General features: G+C 49.8%; 1 protein-coding gene across 3 annotated transcripts in view; it reads left to right on the top strand.

The window, feature by feature from the left end:
* B3GNTL1 (UDP-GlcNAc:betaGal beta-1,3-N-acetylglucosaminyltransferase like 1) overlaps positions 1-22,578 on the top strand; it is a 104,635-nt gene that overhangs the window by 43,125 nt on the left and 38,932 nt on the right. For all 3 annotated transcript variants that reach the window (XM_040244924.1, XM_040244925.1, XM_040244926.1), the window contains one exon: positions 11,657-11,752. In XM_040244924.1, coding sequence (XP_040100858.1) covers positions 11,657-11,752 — 96 coding nt within the window. The remainder of the gene's footprint in view (positions 1-11,656; positions 11,753-22,578) is intronic.

Raw genomic sequence — 22,578 nt, 5'->3', positions numbered from 1 at the left:
GCGTGTGCCTGGCTGCCGAGGAACGGCCCCTGGGTTTTGCTCACCTCTGTCTCCCTGTGCTGTGTACACACCACAGTGTCTCCAGGTCGTGAGTGTACAAGCCCCTGAGATCTGACCCTGGTTGTCTGTGAGGCCCGAGACTATGCATTTCTCACGGGCTCCAGGTGCTATATTTGACTGACTGTTGCCACTTGGCCTTCATGGAGGAGAGAGCCGGTTCCTGGGTCAGGGCTCAGGGCTCAGAGCATGCACCCCATGAAACATGTACTGAGTTACGACAAAGGTTCAAAAACATACTTCCTTCAGATGGTTTCTCAAGGAGTTTGAAGGATGTTTCTTCATCCAAGATGAATTCTTTCTCTTCCAATAGCCCCTAATTTTGGAGCTCTGAATTTAATCTGCTGATTTTCTCCTTCTAAGAAACAAAGATCTGTATAGTCAAAGCTATGGTTTCTCCAGTAGTCATATATAGATGTTAGAGTTGGGCCATAAAGAAGGCTGAGCAGCAGAGAACTGATGCTTTTGAACTGAGGTGTTGGAGAAGACTCTTGAGAGTCCCTTGGACTGCAAGGAAATCAAACCAGTCAATCCTAAAGGAAATCAACCCTAAATATTCATTGGAAGGACTGATGCTGAAGCTGAAGCTCCAATACTTTGGCCACCTGATGTGAAGAAGTGACTCACTGAAAAAAACCCTGATGCTGGGAAAGATTGAAGGCAGGAGGAGACGGGGACGACAGAGGATGAGATGGTTGGATGGTATCACCGACTCGATGTACATGAATTTGAGCAAGGTCCAGGAGATGGTGAAGGACAGGGAAGCCTGGCACGCTGCAGTCCATTAGTTCTCAAAGAGTCAGACACCACTGAGTGATTGAACAACAACAACAAAAACAAAGAAATGTACCCCTCCTGCTGTGTCTGACGGCCTAGCCCCACACACGTGACTAGGACTCTAGGACTTGGCTGTCCTGTGAACATACCTGCACACTCCTCCTGAGAGCTTTTGTTGTCTTTGTATGGAATAGGTGATTTTCACAACCTTAAGTTTGATGTTGAGGATTCTTATTCCCTAAATTGTGGTTACACTTATATTGCTTACATTTAAACATTGTTAATATAAACACGTCCTTGAAATATGCCTGTAAGAAGATAAAAACGGTTGTCATATGTCTTGAGAGTCTATGCCACTGCTTCTCAGGCTGAACGGTTCCAGAAGGCTGGACTTGAGGGAGGCTCAAAAGTGCCCAGCTGCTCCTTTATTGACAAATGGCCCTTTGGCCAAGGTAGCATCAAGGGAACCAGTGTGTGGCCTGGGGGCTGGGGTCGCTGACTCACCAGGGCTGCTGGAATCCTTGGGCCGGTTCCTCGTGGCCCAGAGTCTGTTCTGTGACCAGGAGGTCAGGGGTGGTGGTAGCTAGAGCAGCCTTTAGAAAGGAACCCACATCCTCTACTCTGGCTCAGCAGCCAGCACTGCCTACCAGAAGCTGCTCCCAGTGCTCCCAGGTCCATCTGCAGTCTCTCAGAGGTCTGCTCTTCCCAAAAAACTCCCCTGTGTGCTGACCAGGGCCTGTGGGTTTGTATGTGTCCTTGCCCTAGCCACGTCCCCCGTTCCCACAGGTGGACATGCCAGGCTTCCGGAGCCTTGGAGCTGTCTGAATGAGACCAGGCTGCAGTACCAGTCCCTCTGTAGGTTGGGCCAGCGTATGACACTAGCCTGCCTGCAGACCTGCTCTATCCGTGGGCCCTAGGGGACCCCCATGAGGCTGTGGGTGCAGCTGAGGAAGAGGTCGGAGCCACAGGTGGGTGACCTGGGACCTCCACCCTCGTCTGTATAACTGTAGGGCCACTCAACCTCATGCTTCAGTGTGGTCTGAGAATGCCCAGCTGCTGGTGGGCAGTGTGACCATGTGCCCCAGCCACGTCACGTTGACTGGCCCACAGCTCTGTGTCACAGGGTTCTGGGGCTTGTGCTATGACAGCCCTGTTGGGGCTGCCGGTCTCCTTGTTGACCACCACCAACTTCCTCCAGGGCTCCGCAGCCTGAGAGCCAGACAGCAGGCCTGTGTTTCTCCAGACTCCACTCTCAACAAGGTCAGGGGTAAACAGGACCCCGAGAGGACCAGGGAGACCTGCCCAGTCCTGTGCCTCTCTCTCTGTGGACCCTCACCTCAGAGAGGGAGACGTGGTGCCCAGACCTCTGGACCCGAACGTCTTGCTCACCAAGTGCCACAGATGTCCTCAACAGGGTGGCCAGTGCAGGAATGTCCAGCATGCAGACCACGGAACGAAGTGAAGACAGCAGAGAGGGTCCCTAGTGCCGACTTGCTGATGCAGCGTGTGAGCGAGACGAGTGGTTCTGCAGGGGTGTGTGGGGACCAGCACCCCCATCTTGCAAGCCTCCAGGATGGCCCAACCTCTGCCTTTTTTTTCAGAATGTGATGTGGTGTTCGACTCCACTCACCTGGCCCTTCTCTTACACGCGCTCCTAGTCACATTCCTGGGAACCCACATGAGGGCTCGGCCAGGCACTGAGCCTGCGTTCTCTGATTGCACCTTCAGGAACCTGAAAGTGGTCGCTGGTAGGGCCTGTGTGCTCATGAGCCCAGGTTATCACTGACCCATGGACCCTTGCTCCAGTGGCGTGATGGGCCTGGTGTCACCGGTTTCCTGTGTCCAGCTGCCTCACATGATCAGTGTCGCCTCCTAGCCCTACATCCTGCATCCTGAGTGCATCGCCCTTGGCATCGCAGGTCCATCCTCATGGTTGGGGCCTCTCCCTCAGTTGTCGGGCCTAAGTCTAAGAACTGGTCCAGGCTGGAGACATCAGAGGTGATTTTCACATAACTGGAAATGGCACACAGTTTCCAAACATTGAGAACATCTTTTGCATTGAAAGAAATTTTGTGTGAAGAATTTTGTAACCAGTGTTGACATTGTAGAGAGTGAGATACGTTTAGATATATTGTTCCCCCCACTTTTTTGTGATTGGCTCACATGTGAAGTTACTTTTGGCGGTTCTCACTGGAAAAGGTCAGTTTTCATTCCAATCCCAAAGAAAGGGAATGCCAGAGAAGTTCAAACTACTGTATATTTGCGCTCATTTCACATGCTAGCAAGGTAATGCTCAAAATCCCTCAAGCTGGTCTTAAACAGTATGTGAACTGAGAACTTCCAGAGGTACAAGCTGGGTTTAGAAAAGACAGAGGAACCAAAGATCGAAATTGCCAACATCCATTGGATAATAGAAAAAGCAAGGAAATTCCAGAAAACATCTACTTTTGCATCATTGACTATGCTAAAGCCTTTGACTGTGTGGATCACAACAAACTGGAAAATTCTTAGAGATGAGAATACTGGACCACCTTACCTGCCTCCTGAGAAACCTGTATACAGGTCAAGAAGCGACAGTTAGAACCAGACATGGAACAATGGACTGGTTCAGAATTGGGAAAGGAGTACATCAAGGCTGTATACTGTCACCCTGCTTATTTAACTTATATGCAGAGTACACCATGTGAAATGCTGGGGTGAATGAATCACAAGCCAGAATCAAGATGGCCGGGAAAAATATCAACAACCTCAGATATGCAGTGATACCACTCTAATGACAGAAAGCAAAGAGCAACTAAAAAGCCTCTTGATGAGGGTGAAAGAAGAGAGTGAAAAAGCTGGCTTAAAACTCAACATTCATAAACTAAGATCATGGCATCTGATCCCATCACTTCATGGCAAAAGATAGAGAAGAAGTAGAAACAGTGGCAGATTTTATTTTCCCAGGCTCCAAAATCACTGCAGTGACTGCAACCATGAAGTTAAAAGGTGCTTATTCCTTGGAAGAAAAGCTATGACAAACCTAGACAGAATATTAAAAATCAGAGACATCACTACCAACAAAGGTCTGCATAGTCAAAGCTATGGTCTTTCCAGTAGTCATGTATTGATGTGAAAGTTGGACCATAAAGAAGGCTAAGCATCGAAGAATTGATGCTTTCAAATTGTGGTGCTGGAAAAGACTCTTGAGAGTCCCTTGGACTGCAAGGAGATCAAACCATTTCATCGTAAAGGAAATCAACACTGAATATTCATTGGAAGGACTGATGCTGAAGCTGGAGCTCCAATACTTTGGCCACCTGATGCAAAGAGCTGACTCATTGGAAAAGACCCTGATGCTGGAAAGGACTGAAGGCAGGAGGAGAAGGGGGCAACAGAGGATGAGATGGTTGGATGAGATCACCGACTCAACGGACATGAATTTGAGCAAGGTCCAGGAGATGGTGAAGGACAGGGAATCCTAGCATGCTGCAGGCCATGGGGTCGCAAAGAGTTGGACACAACTGAGCAACTGAACCACAACATGTAAGTTCAAAGACCTTGAAATCTAGGGATATATAAGGAATTTGGGGAAAATATAGACCGTGTCAGTTTATCTTGTGAAGTGAAAGTCACTCAGTCGTGTCCAGCTCTTTGCGACCCCATGGACTATACAGTCCATGGAATTCTCCAGGCCAGAATACTGGAGTGGGTAGCCTTTCCCTTCTCCAGGGGATCTTCCCAACCCAGGCATTGAACCCAGGTCTCCCGCATTGCAGACTGAGACTTTACGCCTGCAGTACAGTAAAGCTTATCTTAATCTTCCAGTTTATCTTAATCTTAATTGAAACACATTGTCTTGTGCTTTTATAAGGTTTGAGGTTAGGGCTTTTCTCGCTAAGCTTGTGTGAAGTGCACTGGATACTCTGTTCCAACAAAGGAGCAGCTTTGCTCGCAGCAGTGGAGCAGCTGTGCCTCCTCCCGCCCCGCATCACAGGTCTGCAGCGAGACCAGAGATTCAGAGCAGCCCTGCTGCTCTAGACAAAACCAGCTTGAGAGGGGGTGTTGCTGTGGGGCTGGGTTTTATAAAAGTCATGACCTACAAAAATCTTGATTTGCAGTTGCCAGTTGGTGGTTTTGTTGATTATATCATATAGTTCGTTTGGAAAGAATGAAATGAATGCTAAGTATATGTTTGTTCGTGGTCATTACTTCTTTAAGGCCATTTACAAGAAAGCCATTTGATTATGAGGGTGGCCGCGCCCATAAATCGTGCAGCTGCACATTCTCTGCAGAGCTTCTGAGATGGCTTGCCGGGCGTTTCCCCACCCACCTGTGGAGCATTTTGGAGCAGGGATCCACTCTGGGACAGGAGTTGGGTGGGCTCAGGGAAGCCGCTGTGTTTGGTCCGGGCCCCTCCCTGAGGGGTCGCCTGTGATGGGCAGAGGTGGGAAGCTCTGTATTCTCAGGAATATGGAGGCACTGAGGATGAAGGTGGGAAGGAGGCAGGGAGCACCCTGCAGAGGTTCAGGGAGGCCCAGAGCTTTTCCAGCACTCGTGGGCAGGTCCTTCCCTGTGGTCGTGGGACAGGGCGGTGGCAGGACTTCCCTACATCCTGGATGTGAGTCTCCAGGGGGCTCAGGGGGTGTCCTCGGTGACCTGGCCTTTGCCCACCCTGCCTGGTGGGAACCTGAGGCGGGAGGCAGGCACTGTGGACCAGTCTCCATCTTCAGGTGACACCAGGGCCGTCATCTCCCCTCTGCTCAGTGCAGCCTCATCCCGCCCTGTGGGGGTGGCCACTGTGCTCTCTGTCCACAGAGAGGCGCTGACTTGGTCAGCTGAGTGTGTGCCCGGGAACGGTGCAGGCTCATCCCGCCCTGTGGGGGTGGCCACTGTGCCCTGTCCACAGAGAGGCGCTGACTTGGTCGGCTGAGTGTGTGCCCGGGAACGGCGCCGGCGCTGCAGAGAGGGCACAGCTGTTTGAAGGGGCCAGCAAGGAGCTCATGCTGCATGAGGCTGGGAGGTGGGTGGGTCTACTGTCAGCACCTAAAGCCCAGTAGGCGCCGCCTCACTTTGGCTCGGTCCTCACTGCACCTCACACACAGTGGGCACCATCTATGTACCCAGCAGAGGCTGGAAGAAGTGGGTGCAGATGGGGGCTTCACTTAGTCACACAGGACGGAGTCTGGTGGCCGGACTCCATGGTCCAGCTCTGCCTCACAGCGCGAGAGATTGGCTGGGGAGCCTTCTGGCCTGCAGTGCCTGGGGATCGGTTTGCAGGTGGGCTTGGGGGCCTCTGTGTCCACGGCTGGCCCTGATGGAGCCTGGGGAGGGGGCGTGTTGCAGGCCAGGCACCCATCTCTTGGTATTTGGGAGGTGGGGTGAGTTGGGAGGGGGAGAGCGTGACTGGGGGGCTGTGGGGAGGCTACAAGAGCCTTGCTGAAGATGGACCTGGTCCAGTGCCCGGGGGATTTGAGAGGCAGAGGCTATGAGGGCACCTCACCTCCTACCGTCCGGAGAAGTTTCTCAGGTTAAAAATCACAGTGACAGAGTGGTGTTCTTCCGCATCTGCCCCATGTTGATGTGACTACCACACGTGGACAACACACATCTGTGTGTTTAGGTTTCGTGGAGCGTGGCCACGCCACACCCCAGTCACACCTGATACATACCGCTCTTGATGAGTAAACACGTGTGCCTCTCGGGAGCTAGGAGGGTGTTTGAATGACCCTGTTTCCTAGTGGTGATTGTTGCCCAGGTGATTGATTACACGTTGATCTGTAAGTCATGATTTAGAAAAGATTTTTGATGACAAGAAGCATTTGGGAGTATGAAATAAGGAAAATAGTTAATCTAACTTAAAATATTAAAGCACTGCCTCCATTCCTAAATGTACCCACTTTAAGTATTTTGAGGATTGGATCCATAAGGCAATTAGTTCTTAATGAAATCTAATATTTGTTTATATTTTAGTAATCTTTAAACTGTTGATAAACATAAATTAGGAACTAATTTCATAAATGTAGTTAATAAAATTTTATGCTTTACATCCCCCCCCCACCCCTTATTTTTCATCTTCAGGCCGTGGTTCTGAGAGGCCTTGTGGGAGGGACCCTCCAGCAACACTGTGAGGACAGTGGGTGGGGTGGGTGGGCTGCCTTCCTCTCAAAATTCAAGGTGCAGGTCCTGGGCTCATTTTACAACTTCCTATTCAAGCTTGTTGTCTGGTTTGTTATGTGGGTTTGCAGTATCAGTTCTCATTTCCAGAACTGAGGTTAGTGAAGTTTAAAAAATTCAGTTTCTGGGACTTCCCTCATGGTCCAGTGGTGAAAACTCAATGCTCCCAATGCAGGGAACCCAGGTTTGATCCCTGTTTGGGGAGCTAGATCCCACATGCAGCTAAAGATCCCATGAGCCGCAACTAAGACCCAGCTCAGCCAAATAAATAAAAATAATTAATTTTTAAAAATAAATTTAAAACTTCAGTTCCTCAGTAAGAGCTTGCATGTGGGTGCTGCTCCCAGCAACAGCCAAGCCAAGCCACCTTGCAGTGGCACCCCTCCTAACTCGGCCACATGCCAGTCCCTTCCCACTTTGTCTTTTTTTCTCTTTTCCTGACTGGCTTTTTACTACCGTGTTCCTTCTGTGTTTTATGTAATTGGTCTTCATCTTCTGGTTTGGGTTTTGCCTCGAGTCTCTCCTCCTGGTTTCCTCTGCTCCGTGTTTTGCTCTGTGATCCCCTTTACCTGTGCTGTTGCTTTATCAGCTACACCTCTTTGTCTCCCTGGTTTCCAGTGGTCGGCTTAGGGCCGTGTGCAGTGTGTACCTTACCCCTTACACTCTACCGCAAATAGATGGCAGAATCTCACTGGAGTGTAAGATTACAGGATCACATCCTGTCACACAGTTTGTGCTGTAAACCTCACGCTATTTGTTTTTATTTTTACCAAAATGAACTATCTTATAAAGAGGTTACACATGGCAAAATGTCTTCTGCTTTTACACGTTTACCATCACTGCCACTTATCATTCCTTGTTATCAGTCAGATCATCTTCTTTTCCCCAAAGAGCTTCCTTCATCTTTTTTGGTAATTTACCTCTTCTTGTGATGAATTATTTTGTTTTCCTGAAAAAGTCTCTTTTGCTTTAATTTTTGAAAGCTATAGTAGCTGGCTAATGAATTCTAGGTTGAGGTCCTTTCTTTCATTAAAGATGCCTCTCCCTGGCCCTTCCCTGGTGGTCCAGTGGCTAAGACTCTGTGCTCCTAATGCAGGGGGCCTGGTTTTGATCCCTGGTCAGGGAACTAGATCCCACATGCCACAGCTAAGAGTTTGCATGTTGCAACTTGAAAAAAGATCCTGCATGATGCAACGAAGATTGAAGATTACGCTTGCCACATCTAAGACCAGGCTCAGCCAAATAAATACAAATAAAATATTTTTTAAAAAAGATCCCTCCCGCTTGTCTGGTTTCCATAGCTTCTGCCAAGAAGTCTGCTGCCTTCCTTATGCCTCTCTGTGTAATGGGTGTTTGTCTCTTGACTGCTTTTAAGATTTTTTCTTTAGTATTACTTTTCAGCACTTTGGTTATGATGTACAAACCTAAGTTTTTGTTTTTTTTTTTAAGGTTGACTCTAATGAGGCTTTGTTGAATCTCTGGGATCTGTGGTTTTATAGCCTGCATCAAATTTGGGAAAATTTTGACCATTATTTCTTGAAGCGTTTTCTCAGTCTCCCACTCTTTGTGTTCGTTCAGCCTGTGCCTGTTGAGCACTGACTGTGTACAGGCCCTGTGCTGGCGTGGTGTCCACAGCGGTCTGGCATGAAGGCAGGGCAGGCAGCACAGGAGAAGAGCTCGGCGCCCTGCTGCAGGCGCCTCTTTTTATGGTTTGCCTTTGTCTGTCCTGTGGCCCAGGCCAGCATTCTTTTAAAAAGTGTTAACACAAACAAAGGACTGCTCTGGTAGGTCAGATGGTAAAGAATCTGCCTGCCAGTGTAGGAGACCTGGGTTCAATCCCTGGGTCGGGGAGATCCCCTTGAGAAGGAAGTGGCAACCCATTCCAGTATTCTTGCCTGGGAAACCCCATGGACAGAGGAGTCTGGCGGGCTACAGTCCATGGGGGTCACAAAGAGTTGGACACAACTGAGTGTCCGACTTTCACTTTTCACTTTCACAAGGCAAACAAAATATCCTTTTGTTCTTTGTAAACCAACACTCACATTGATTAAAGCCTCAAAGAACAGCCAGCCCCTGAAGCTCCAGCTTCATTTCATGTCCTCCTAGCCCTGCTCCCTGTGAGACCCCACCCAGTGTGGTTCAGCCTTCCTCGGAGGCAGAGAGTGGAAGGTGAGGTTTGGGAAGGGGGTTCAGGTGTTCACTGTGGAAATAGCATGAGTCAGCTCATGTCCCAGCAAGGCCATGTCCGCCTGCCCGCAGTCTGGCTAGAAGTGTGTCTCTCAGCGTGGGCTGGGCTGTGCTAGGCTGACCCTCCACCTCCAGCAGCTGTTCATGACACAGCAGTGTGGGGCCGGGGCCTGGGTGTTTATACAGAAGTTAAGCCTCTTCATCTTCATGTTTGGGAATACTTTTGAAACAGAGGGTTTCTATCTCACAGCTTTGATCCACATGTTTCCTTTTTTCTTCAAAACCTTTTCTGTTCAGCCATCAAATGCAAGCCAGTGTAAACGATACCAGAAAACAGATGGAATAGACAGTTAAAAATATATGCCTTGGTCACATCAGTCCCGCAGCCTCGCACTGGGCAGGCTGCTCATTCAAGAGCTGTTCTGATTTGTAACTGTGTTTAGTATGTGCTTTTAGGAGAAATACATAAAAGGTTCACAGAATTCAGTAATATGTAAAAAGAATGCACACCTATGGCCAAGTGTGTTTTATCCTAATAAAACTTCTCTGGAGGGTCAGGCAGATGAGAAATAAGCCCCCGGAAGGAGGTCCAGCCTCATGAGCCATTGGGGATGTGTGTTATAAGCACGAGTCACCGCACACACCTGTTGGAAAAGCTAGACCAAAACACACGGTGAGGACGTGGGGGAACTGGTCACACGTGGTGAGGATGCGGGGAAAGTGGTCACACATGCTGTTATGGGGATGGAAGTGGTGCAGCCGCTCAGGGAAACAGTTTCTTAAAACATGAAACTACTGTACGACCCGCAGTCACACTCCTGGGCGTTCATCCCAGAGAAATGAAGACTTCTGTTCACACAAAAGCCCCTACATGAGTGTTTGCAGCAGAATAACAGTAACAGCTTCAAACTGGAAACAGCCCAGGTGTCCTGTAGAGGGTTAAGCTATGGAGTATTTTTCAGCCAAAAAAAAAAGGGGGGGGGGACAAATCTCCAGGGAATCACCCAATTGCTAAAGGCTACACACAATGTGATTGCATTTTTGCAAAGTTCTTGAAAGAATTATGGCATTGAAGTAGCAGGTTTGTGGCTGCGAGCTAGCAGTGTGGGGAAGGAGCAGGGCGGGTTGGGTGGGTGTGGGGGGTTGGGAGGGGCGGGAAGCAGCCATAAAGGCACCATGAGGGGCCCCTGTGGCCGTGGAAACGCCCAGTGTCCCTGAGCCCAGTGGAGGCCAAGTGTTGGTTTTTCAAGATGTTACCATTAGAGGAAACCAAGTAATAATACACATGGGATCTCTGTGTGTTATTTCTTACTACTACATGCGAATCTACCATTTCTCTCTCTCTGTCAAGAACAGATTAAAAAACCACAACAAACAAGGACCTACTGTGTAGCACAGGGAACTCTACTCAGTATTCTATAATAACCTGTGTGGGGAAAGAATCTGAAAATGAGTGGAGATGTGTATATGTATAACAGGATCACGAAACACAACCACCACAACAAAATGCAAGCAAAGCAGACGAAAACCTTCTGAAAACTTCAGTAGCATAACTGAATTAATATAAATTAATCACCATGTGTAAGTGTTGTGTATATTAGAGCAAGTTTTAAGAAATTCATGAGGTGACTTTTGCTCACTTCTCAATAAGGAGACTTAGGCAGTGACATAAGTCAGCCAGCCACCCTTGACCTTCCTCACTGTGTTACCTGATGGTCAGGAAGGTGGGGAAGACAAAGCCTGGGATGAGAGGTTAGTGTCATCTTCCAAGGTCAGCCAGCCTGTGAGAGCCTCATAGGACCCTCACCCAGGGGCGGGCTTTCTGCCACCCTCGGACACCCCAGCTGCCCTCCCCTGGCCAGAAAGGGGGAGAAAGGCCTCCTCCTGCTGCTGTGAGGGGCCCCTCCCTCAGAAACTGGCCCATTCTCTGCATCTGAGCCCTGGGGCTGCTGGTGTCTGAGCATCAGGACCCCTGATATCTGTGGGAGGGCCCAGCCTCCCTCCAAGCCTGCCTCACTGGCGGGAGGGCTGGACCCTTTACCTCTGAGCAGTCTTAAGGATGTTTAAATGCACTGCAAGCAGATACCCGAGGAGAGCATGCAGGGGGGCTTCCCTAGGTGTTGGGTGCTGGGAGTCAGCCTGTGAAGCTGTGGAGAGGGGATGGTGTCCATGGCCAGGAGGAGGCAGGGCCAGGTTCCAGAACCGAGAGTAGAAGGAGGGGTGAGAAGTAATCTGGCAGGGTACAGGAGAGGATTTAGATGGCAGCTAGCATGGATTCTTCCTGGGGCGGGAGTGCCTGTCTGATGGCATCACCGCGGAGGCTGCTGTGGCAGCCTAGATAGAGGGAGCCAGCCGGGGGCAATGAGCTGTTAGGGTTGCAGCTCTTGTTTATTTAGAAGCTGAATGGAGAAAGTTATCAAAACACAGGGCCGCCCTCAAGGCTGCATGGCTTTAAGTCCTGTTTGTTATTGTTTTACAGATTATCGGTTGTCAAGTGACGAGGGAGCCCCCCAACTCCACTGAGCGGTACACGCGGTGGATCAACCAGCTGGCGCCCGACCAGCTGCTCACCCAGGTATGTCTGCCGTCTGGGGGTGGGAGGGAGTTTCTGTGCTCTCAGCACCTGTGCCTGCTGCCTCTTGGGTACCAGGCACCATCCTGGTAGGCGCTGCCTGGGGGAGGGGGAACAGCATTTCACAGGAGCCTGGCTTGGGAAGGAGCCAGAGTTCGGAGGCAAGTGTGGAGGGCCTGGATCAAGATCGGGGAGCAGGGCCCATGCAGCCCGGTCACACGGGCTGAGGTGGATGGAGGCAGAGGGCAGGAGGTGGGGGCCTGGGCAGTGCTGAGCAGCTGCAGGGGTGGGGGTATCCAGAAAAGGCCGGAGTTTCTAGTGGAGCAGGGCCACCCCTGAGCAGGGCAGCTGGAAGAGGCCCGGGTCTGGGGAACCAGCTGAGATGCGCTGTGCAGGGTGGGCAGGTAACAGAAGTCCACAGAGCTGGAAGTGGGTGTAGGCTGAAGTCAGACTAGAAACCACGGCAGGACAGGGGCTGGAGGAGGAGGTCAAGAAGGGTCTCAAGATCTCAGCCTGGGGGCGGTCCCAAAGTCCATGGGATGTCGAGGGAATCCTGCGAACTGACCACATGTTGATGAGGTGTTAAGTGAGGATGAGAACCAAACATTCTCTCTTCGTCCAGCTTTGAAAACAAGCCACTGCCTCAACGTGTCAGCACCCACTCTAAGCTCTGTAGCAAGTTACCCCAAAACAGAGACCTAAAGTTGCCCCGGGCTCTTGGGGATGGGCCCAAGCCTGTTCTGTTTGCCTCCTGGTCCCGCCCTGGCTGCCCCACTGACAGCAGACACTTCAGGCCCCATCTTGCTGGACAAGTCCCTCCCAGGACCTAACCCCCCAGGGCAGGAGAAATGTGTTCCTCTGGGGGGGGTCCCACATCAGAGTGGGGAGCAGCCCCCCAAAGCCCAACCAGGAAGAAGCTCTAGGAGGCGTGGAAACGTTCTCCCCCCAGTGAGGTGCTGGGGTCTGTCCCACATTGCGATTTCTTGCGATCCTACCATATAATGAAGTGCTTTTTTCTAAACTCTGAGTTTTGAAAACTGAAATCTCAGTATAATGGAATGATTTATAATGATAATCAGCTTCGGAAATTAGAGCCGCTTATAATTCTGGCGTCAGCGTTCTGTTCACTGAACTCAAAGTGATGCTGAAGAAACCCTGAGAGTTGAATGGTGCCTGGGACCACCACGTCCCTCTTGTGGGCTATTTCACATAGTTCTCTGGATGATCTGAGTTCTTTACCCTTTGCTCTTTAGTTTTGGGTTTGCCTGTTGCTTCTGTTACCAAAGCTGCTTCACCAGCTTTTAGGTTCTGTGCCATTCGTGCTGGTCCACACACAAAAAAAGTTCTTTTGCATTTGGGTTTACTTTTCCAAATGAGCCTTTTTGAGATGACTATTCCAGGAGCGGCCTCGTGGCCGCAGGCGGTGCGCTCAGAGCAGGAGGTGATGACAGATGCACCAGGGAAGGTGGCGAGGGCCCTGGGGGCTCAGTGGTCTTCCTGCTGCCCCTCCAGCCACGAGGGCAGGAGGAGAGCCAGCATGCGTCTCCCAGGAGCCGGCAGGGTCTCTGGTAGTGGTGAGAGCACTCGGGTTGATGTTGATAGTCACACGGGACAGGGGCAGCTCTGTCCTGTCTGCACCAGGCGGTCCTGGTTCACCCACAGCCACACCGAGCACTTGGTTGGTGCGGAGCTGTTGGGAGGCTGTCCTTCCCCGCCGAGGGGTGTGTGAGCTAGTGGAGCTCTGAGTCCACGGCAGCTTCAGGTCTCTGAGGAGGACGGAGTCTTCTGTCCTCCAGGTTGTGACCTGAGCATCCAGAGTCAGGAAGCCAAGGGCTCTGGGCACACACTCTTGCATCTCAGCTGGCATTTGGATATGAGTTTGCAAACCATCATTGGCGCAAGGAGAACAAGCACCGGCTCTGGGACTCCTGTCGCTACCCCGGTCCTTCCGTCTGTGGAGCACGTCCAGCCCGCGGGTCATGGTTCTGGGATGTGCCTGCCCTTTTACAGATGCTTCCCCAGCACACGCACTGCTGGTTTTAGAACAAAGAATCACAGCCACTTCAGCGGAGAGCTAGTAAGAGCTTTCATATCCTAACTGGGAAATTAAAATGTCCCATTGCGTGTGAAAATGCTGGCTGGTGGTCAGGCCCAGGGACCCCTGCTTTAGCGCCCTCAGATGTGGAGCTCTGCACCCGCAAGGGGTCTCTGGACACGCTCATCTCAGCCCTGAGCGTTCAAGGGTCAGCAAGTTGGTGGGGAGGTGGCCTCGTGAGAGAAACTGCTGAGTCGGCTTCTGCCGTGTGCTGGATTCTCTGGGAGAACGTGAGTCACGCGGAAACTATGTGACTGAATACTGAGGGTATAATTTACATGCAGCACACTCTCAGCCAGAATGACAAGTTCTGAGCCCAGGGCAGACTTAACTGTTAAGCGTCATAGAAATAATTAAGGGACGATCTTCCTTAGCAGTGTTTCTCTTTAGGAAGTTAGGGGAAATTAAAGAATAAGATTTCTCAGAGCAAAAGAAAATATCTCTATTTAAGCCATTTCTCAACTGTTACAGTCGCAGGAATCACCAGCACTCTGTAGGGTCTTTGTTCATAGTCTAAATTGAGTCACGTTTGTGAAGTGGGGAGCAACGTACTTTGGTTTGATTTTTTTTTTTAACTTTTTATTTTGTATTGAAGTATAGCCAATTCACAACGTTGTGCTAGTTCCAGGTAAATAGCAAAGGGGCTCAGTCATACTTATTGGTTTGATATTTGTGTGTCTACTTGAATGTCTGATTAGATACCAAGTTCAGTTCAGTCGCTCAGTCGTGTCCGACTCTGCGACCCCATGAATCGCAGCACGCCAAGCCTCCCTGTCCATCACCAACTCCCGGAGTTCACTCAGACTCACATCCATCAAGTCAGTGAGCTATCCAGCCATCTCATCCTCTATCGTCCCCTTCTCCTCCTGCCCCAATCCCTCCCAGCATCAGAGTCTTTTCCAATGAGTCAACTCTTCGCATGAGGTGGCGAAAGTACTGGAGTTTCAGCTTCAGCATCATTCCCTCCAAAGAAATCCCAGGGCTGATCTCCTTCCGAATGGACTGGTTGGATCTCCTCGCAGTCCAAGGGACTCTCAAGAGTCTTCTCCAACACCACAGTTCAAAAGCATCAATTCTTCAGCGCTCAGCTTTCTTCACAGTCCAACTCTCACATCCATACATGACCACTGGAAAAACCATAGCCTTGACTAGACGGACCTTTGTTGGCAAAGTAATGTCCCTGCTTTTGAATATGCTATCTAGGTTGGTCATAACTTTTCTTCCAAGGAGTAAGTGTCTTTTAATTTCATGGCTGCAGTCACCATCTGCAGTGATTTTGGAGCCCCCCAAAATAAAGTCTGACACTGTTTCCACTGTTTCCCCATCTATTTGCCTTGAAGTGGTGGGACCAGATGCCATGATCTTAGTGTTCTGAATGTTGAGCTTTAAGCCAACTTTTTCACTCTCCTCTTTCACTTTCATCAAGAGGCTTTTTAGTTCCTCTTCACTTTCTGCCATAAGGGTGGTGTCATCTGCATATCTGAGGTTATTGTTATTTCTCCCAGCAATCTTGATTCCAGCTTGTGTTTCTTCCAGCCCAGCGTTTCTCATGATGTACTCTGCATAGAAGTTAAATAAGCAGGGTGACCAAGGACAATGTTAAATCAGAGTTCAATTCAGTCCCTCAGTCATGTCTGACTCTTTGCAACCCCGTGGACTGCAGCATGCCAGTCCATCACCAACTCCCAGAGCTTGCTCAAACTCATGTCCATCGAGTCGGTAATGCCATCCAACCATCTTATCTTCTGTCGTCCCCTTCTCCTGCCTTCCATCTTGCCCAGCATCAGGGTCTTTTCCAATGAGTTCCAATAAATCAGAGTACCATAAAATTAATGTTCTGCTAATTCCAAATAAACTAAAAGATGCCAAATAGCCTGGACCAATGGCCTCAGGCCTGTGCCAGCCTGTGCCACCTGTTTCAGGCAGTGCCCACTTTACACCTTCATTGAGAGGCTGTTCCCAACAGAGCTGTGACTCCTGGATGGGGGTGTGGTGAGGGGGAAGGGGAGGCAAGGCCAGACCACATCCCTGCCTCAGAGGCTGCCCCTGGAGGGTCCTGGCAGCTCCAAGGAGAGGTTGGGGGTCAGGGCAGCTTGCATGGGTAGCTGTGATCAGCTCTGGTTGCCTGGAGTATGTGCTCAGGTTCACAGCAGAAGGAAGACAGCAGGTGTGGGTGTGAGATGCGTCCCTCATCTCAGCCCCACCTGGTCCTCATCCTCCATACCTGCTCCCAGCTCCCCTTGCGCCTCTCTCGGAGGTCCGTGCTTCCTTGGTGTCTTAGCCCACTCAGACTGCCACAGCACAAACAACAGACACCTATTCCTCACAGTCTGGGGCTGGACGTTCAAGATCAGGGTTCCGGCAGGTGGTTCCTCCAAGGCCTCTCTCCTTGGCGTGCTCATGGTCGTCTCCTCCCTGAGTTCTCTCATGACCCTCCTTCTCTGCTCTTACTCACTCCTGATGACTCTTGGATTAGGGCCCCACCCTTATGACCTCATTTAACCTTAATTACCTCTTCAAAAGCCTCATCTCTGAATACAGTTTCGGGATGGGGGGTTAGGGCTGCAGTGGACTTTGAGGGACACAGTTCAATCCATAGCATTTGGACACGCTCCCTGGCTCCTCCACAGACCCCTGTGGTGGCCTTGGCCTGGGCCCACAGGACACAGTGGTATGTGGACAAGGGCTGCACCGGGGAGAACGGCCTGCCTCCTGTGCAGCCTCCCCTCTCATTCATGACCCCATGTGTTCCACAGAGAGGTGCCACCCAGCCACCATTTCCCTACAGTGTCTGAGTATCCTGAACATAGAGGAGAAAAATGTTCAGCCCACCCGTCAGTGCTGATGTACACGCTCTCACTGTCTCTAGCATCCAGGGACCCCAGACAAGCAAACTTTCTAGATGATTAAAGTTTACCTCTACCTCTGTAAGTACAGTCCACCTAAACCAGTGCTCCCCAGACTTGTTTGATCATAAAATAGCTCAAGAACTTGAAAACAATGCAGATTCCTCATCTACTTCCATAGTTTCTGATTTAGTGGCTCTGGAAATGTGCATTTATAACACCTGCCTGAATATTTTTGATGAAACTCTTCGAGAATATTATTCCTGCTTAGAAAAACTGCTTCCCTATAGATCGTAGAGTCATTTTACAAAATCTGCCCAATTTAAACACTGTATTGACTCACATAAAAGTTGCAGAAATAGAGTCCTGTGTGCCCTTCACCCAGATCCCCATCCGTAATGTCTTACACCCATAGTATGATGTTCAAACCATAAGATGCACGTTGGTACAACCCCGCTCAGAGTTCATGCATTCTTGGGGGGTGTGGAGTATATGGAATTTCATCACACTTCTGCATCAGCACAAGCCCTGCCACAGTCAGGATATGGAACTATCCTTCACCCCAGAGAAACTGACCCCCCAGAGAAACTGACCCTGACAACACCTGATCTGTCCGCTTCACTGGAATCTTGTCATATGAGACAGTTGCATTAATGGAACTGTGACTCTGTCATTCCACGTGATGCCTTTGCGGTAACAGTTCATTCCTCTTGTTGCTGGAACGTGCTGGTCGTTGTAGGGTTATTGCTAGAAGGGCTGCCATGACCCTGATGGACAGGTTTCACTTCCTGAGGTGAGCACCAGGGTTGGATTATGCGGCTGTGTTCAAACTGAAGTCGGTTCGAGGCTGCCGGAGCAGCTGCACCATTCGCCCTCCCAGCGCTTGGTGTTGTCAGATTTTCACTGCAAGCTGCTCCAACGTGTCTCGTCAGCGCACTGCCTTGTGTTTCCCTAATGGTGGCTTTTTGTGATCTTTTGCCCATTTTCTTGTTGGACTATTTGTCTTCTTACTGTTGGGTTTGAGTTTCCTTGTGGACAAAAGTCCTTTGTTGGGTGTCACTTTTGCAAGTCCTTTCTCCTCATCCATGGCTTTTCTTTCATCTGCTTAACAGAGCCCTTCCCAGAGTCCAAGTTTTTAATTCTGGTGACGTTAAACTCATCTACTTTTTAAATAGATTGTGCTTTGGGTACCGATGTCTCAGGATGCTTTATGTAACCATAGGTCAGGAAGATTTTCCCCTGAAGTTTTATAATTTTATGTGTTACATTTAGAACTGTGATTCATTTTAAGTTGTGTTTTTGCAAAAGAAGTGAGCTTTGGATCAAGGCTCTCCTTTCTTTCTTTCTGTTTTGCTTACAAATGTTCAAGTGCTTCCACACCGTTTTTGTTGAGAATACTAGCTTCCTTCATAGACTTGCTTTTGGGCTTTGTCAAAGACTGGTTGGCTGTGCTTGCATGGGTGTGTTTCTAGACCATTCTGTGGTGTTGATCTGTGTGTCACTCTGTGGCCACACTGTCCTGGTCACTGTAGCTATAGGGGAAGTTTGGGATCAGTTAGTGTGGGTCTTCCAACTTCATTCTTCTTTTTCAAAATTTTTGTTATTCTCGTTCTTTGCCTTTTCCTCTGTGTGTTTTTTCAAACACTGAGCAGTTCTTCCCTTCTGAGCAGACACTGAGTCGGTGTCCTACAGTTTCACTCAACTCTGACTCCATCTGCCTGGAGACAGCGTCAGACCCCACAGATTAAGGGCTCTGCCCCACGAGACTGCCTCACTTCAGCCCAGTCACAAGTCCAGGCTGTCACGTCACTGGCTATAAATCAGGGTTCCCACCAACTCCCTCCTCTGTCAGCTGTCAGTTAATTTGCTCCAACCACTCACAGAACTCAGAGAAACATTCATTTACAGTTACAGTTTACTATCATGGATACAATGAAAAAAATGCAGGTGAACAGGTACATGGAGAGGGGGTCCAGAAGGGTCCTGAGCACAGGAGCTCTGTCCCTGAAGAACATGAATATCCACCCACATTGCGTAGATGGAGGCCGCGGGGGGTGGGGAACCTTTCATGTGTCACCCCCGTCACCCCTGCCTAACCACCATGACTCAGGGACGATGGTCCTCCTTCCTTCTATCCCAACCGCAGGAAGGTTCCGCTCTGGTCTGGCTCTAACCTGGATTCCCACTGAGAAATCTGGTGCCCAGCTCTTGCTGAATTGACACAGCACAATCCAGCATAGTAAGATTTCTTTTTAAGTGGGGGAGAGTAAATTAGCTAAGAATAACTTTGCTAGAACCAAAGATATGGGCAGTCAGATTAAAAGGGCCCTTGAGTATCTTGCCCAGGAGATGAGAAGACCTTGCCCAGGGAGAGAGGAATGGCAGGAACAAATGCAGTCGTGGGTTTCTCAGCACCTGCAGTGGGTCTGTCAAACAGCAGGACACAGACTTCAGAATTCTCACAGAAGCGGTTTTGAATGTTGAATTCAAAGCCTAACCAAATTGTCGGTCGTGTGAAAATACAACTAGGACTTTTTCATGTAAGGATTCAGAATCTTTGCTCCTGAAAAATATTTGTGTCCTTCTCAGAAATGTACTGGAAGACACTCCATAAAATTAAGAAGCAAATTGAAGAGGAAGAAGATAGGAGATCTAGGAAGCATGTCTCTAACATGGGCCAGAAGAAGCCCAGGCAGGAGTGGGGAGACAGAAAAAGTGTTTCACACTCAAGGAGCATGTGTACAGAAACACTCAGGGAGAAAGGAAAACGAGAGAGAGGCAAGGGGCTGTGTGCGCCAGGAGATGTTGCAGGGGTGACCACACGGAACCGGTTCCCTGTGCTTGAAGGGGGCTTCCCTGGCGGCTCAGTGGGTTAGGAACCCACCTGCCAGTGCAGGAGACACGAGCTTGATCCCTGGGTTGGAAAGATCCCCTGAGAAGGAAATGGCAACCCACTCCAGTATTCTTTCCTGGGAAATCCCATGGACAGAGGAGCCTTGGGGGCTACAGTCCATGGGGTCGCAAAAGGGTCGGACGTGACCGAGCAACTAAACAACAACAAGTTCTTGAATGAAGGTGCAACAGCAAAGGAGCAGAAAGGCACCAAGAAGAACAGGGAAATAGAAACACGTCAGTTGAGGCAGATTACCTCTCGAATGCAGAAGAAGGAGAAACACAGCAGCAGGCAGTACCTATTTTTATTCTAATCTGGTACCTGCGACATCCCGACTGCACACTCCGTGCCCTCGTCTCCATCTCCCGAGGCTGCCGGGCTCACCCTGGGTCCCCAGGCAGGTCACATCCAGCCTGGTACCTGGCGCAGCAGGCCACTTAGGTGTGTGATGCTCTGGTTGTTCACAGAAGGGCCCAGGCCACCCTTTACTCTGGTCACCCCTCCCCTAACAAGAGCAGCCCCCAACCATCTCCTCTTACTTGCCGCTGCACATACATTTTCTTTAAAAAAAATAAAAGAAAAAGGAAAACTTTTTTTAAAAATTAGAATATTCCAGGTCTACAAAAGTGCAGAGAATACATCTCCATCCTACCCTCTTGCTGCAGTGAATGCCCTTGGGTGACCCCCTCGCTGCTGGGTCTCATGCGCAAGCCAGCCCCTCCTCTTTCCCTGGACAGTGTGCCCGGGCCCCCCTCTTCAGATTCTGCTGCTCAGACCCATGAAGGTCCCAATGTGAGTGCTGGGTCCCAAGGCTGCGTGCTGTTCCCCACCCACAGGAGACCCGAGGGCCCAGGCAGCTGCAGTGTCTCCACTGCCAAATGTTCACTGTCGACATCGCATTCCTCAGTTTACACCCTGAGGTGGTCAGCTCTGCAGCCAGCAGCCCCACTCCAGGACATCTGCCTCGGTCCCAGCACCACCTCCCAGCTTCCTGACCCAACTTCCACCTCCCTTCCCCAGATGGGGCTGACCAAAGTGGGAACCTCGGTGATCTGTGAGGGAGCCACGTGATCCGTCTCTCTTGACCTGGGAAGAGTAGGAGAGTTTGATAGGATGCTGTTGAGCAGCTGAGAGTCAGGGTGGGGAGGCAGGGAGGCGGGTGTCTCCACCCTGGGGGGGCAGCAGAGGCTCACCCTGTGGGGTCAGCGCTGCAGGAGAGCAGGGGCGGGCTGGCCGGAAGGCTCCCATGAGGTCCAGGGCTCAGGCCACACTGCAGGTCAACAGCAGCCCTGGTAAGAAAGCATTGGTGTCCTGCTCCCTGAGTCCTTGTTGGAATGAGTTCCCCCAAGGGGTCGCTGCCCCAGAGGCCCCAGCCTCTGTCACCCGTCCAGCCAGTGTGAGAGTTAGCAGCAACTCCCGGGCTCCAGGGCCAACCATCTGTGTGACCCACCGGTTAGAAGATATTTAGCAGAACTAAATGAAGGTAACTTCAGCTAACTGAGAAGACAAGGGTGTGCAGTGGACTTGGGGTCACAGGGGTTCTTTCCTGCCCGTGGGGCCAGGCCTCCCATGAGCCCACTCGCATCTGCTCTGTCATAGCTGCTTTGAAAGACCTTTCCTGTCATCCAAGCAGAGTCTCACAACCAGGCTATTGGAACCCACCCGGGTCACATATTCATTCAGCTCAGTGTCTTTCCCTTAAAATTTTGTCCTTCACAGCTCAGTGGTGTTTACCTCATTCTAATCAGTTAACGTTCATGAAATTTTAAAAGTACACATTTCGAAACAGATTAAGCTGTACTGTTTTTATTCATTTTCTTCTTTAAAAGGAGTATCAGAATGTGGCATCTGTGTTATACGCAGTAGAGCCACAGTCCACTAGCAGCTTTTACCACTGTTAGAAAAGTGGTTACTTACCCACTTTCTCTAAAACATACTATTGAGAAAGGAAACTTTGTGTTAAAGTCTGTGTCTTTATTAAATCCAGAAGCCATAGGTTTTGGATTTCACATCAAAGTTTATTCTTGTTGCTATGTGGGTGTTAAAAAGTCAGAATACTGGAAAATTTGTTATCTGTCTAAAGATAGTCTTCCAACAAATTAGAATTTAGAAATAAGGATAATAAACCACAGGAATCTGGAAATGAGTCATATAAACTTTGCTCTTTTTCTCTAAGAAGAATTCATATCACTTCCTGGTAAGATATAGCTAATGAGGTCTATAAATTTCATTAAATGCTTCATTTTCTTTAACTCAGGAGTTTCTCCTTTCTAAATAAAAACGGAGCTCATTGTAAGTCTATCATCTTTGCTTTTGTATGTTTTAAGCACCGAAAGCGTTAAGAAGTGTCCATCCGAACCTATACCTTTCCACGTGCGTTTCTTGAGAGCCAAGGGTAGACTCATTCAGGACAAAGTATGGCCAGGAGCTTAGGGGATGTTTCAGTGTGTGCTGTATTCTCCCCGTTTAACTTGTATGAGCTGCATAGAATGTCTTTTTGCAAAATGTACTTTCGGTTGGTGGCAAAACGAGGGGAGAGCACAAAAGCAAACTGCCAGGACCCAGAAGAACAGTGTAACCCTGAACCTTCTTCTGCTTCACAAAGTTCCAAGAAGCTAGGTTATCTAAATCAGAAACTAGATTACTAGATTATAGAATACACTTGGTGACACATCAGAACCAGAAGACGCGGTGACAGTAAGAGGCAAAACTGGACGAAATGGGATCTGCCGTAAACGTGATGCCCCAGGGAGCCACCATCTGCACTCCCACCTGTGTGCCCACCTCCCTCACCTGTGTGCCCACCTCCCCTCACTGTGTGCCCACCTCCCCTCACCTGTGTGCTCACCTCCCTTCACCTGTGTGCTCATCTCCCCTCACCTGTGTGCTCACCTCCCCTCACCTGTGTGCCCACCTCCCCTCACCTAGGTGCTCACCTCCCCTCACCTAGATGCTCACCTCCCACTCACCTGTGTGCCCACCTCCCCTCACCTAG

Source organism: Oryx dammah, unplaced genomic scaffold (assembly GCF_014754425.2).
Source record: "Oryx dammah isolate SB20612 unplaced genomic scaffold, SCBI_Odam_1.1 HiC_scaffold_8, whole genome shotgun sequence".
In the NCBI taxonomy this organism is placed as follows: domain Eukaryota; kingdom Metazoa; phylum Chordata; class Mammalia; order Artiodactyla; family Bovidae; genus Oryx; species Oryx dammah.
Note: the sequence above shows the minus strand (reverse complement) of the source record. Positions and strands in the feature narration are given on the sequence as shown.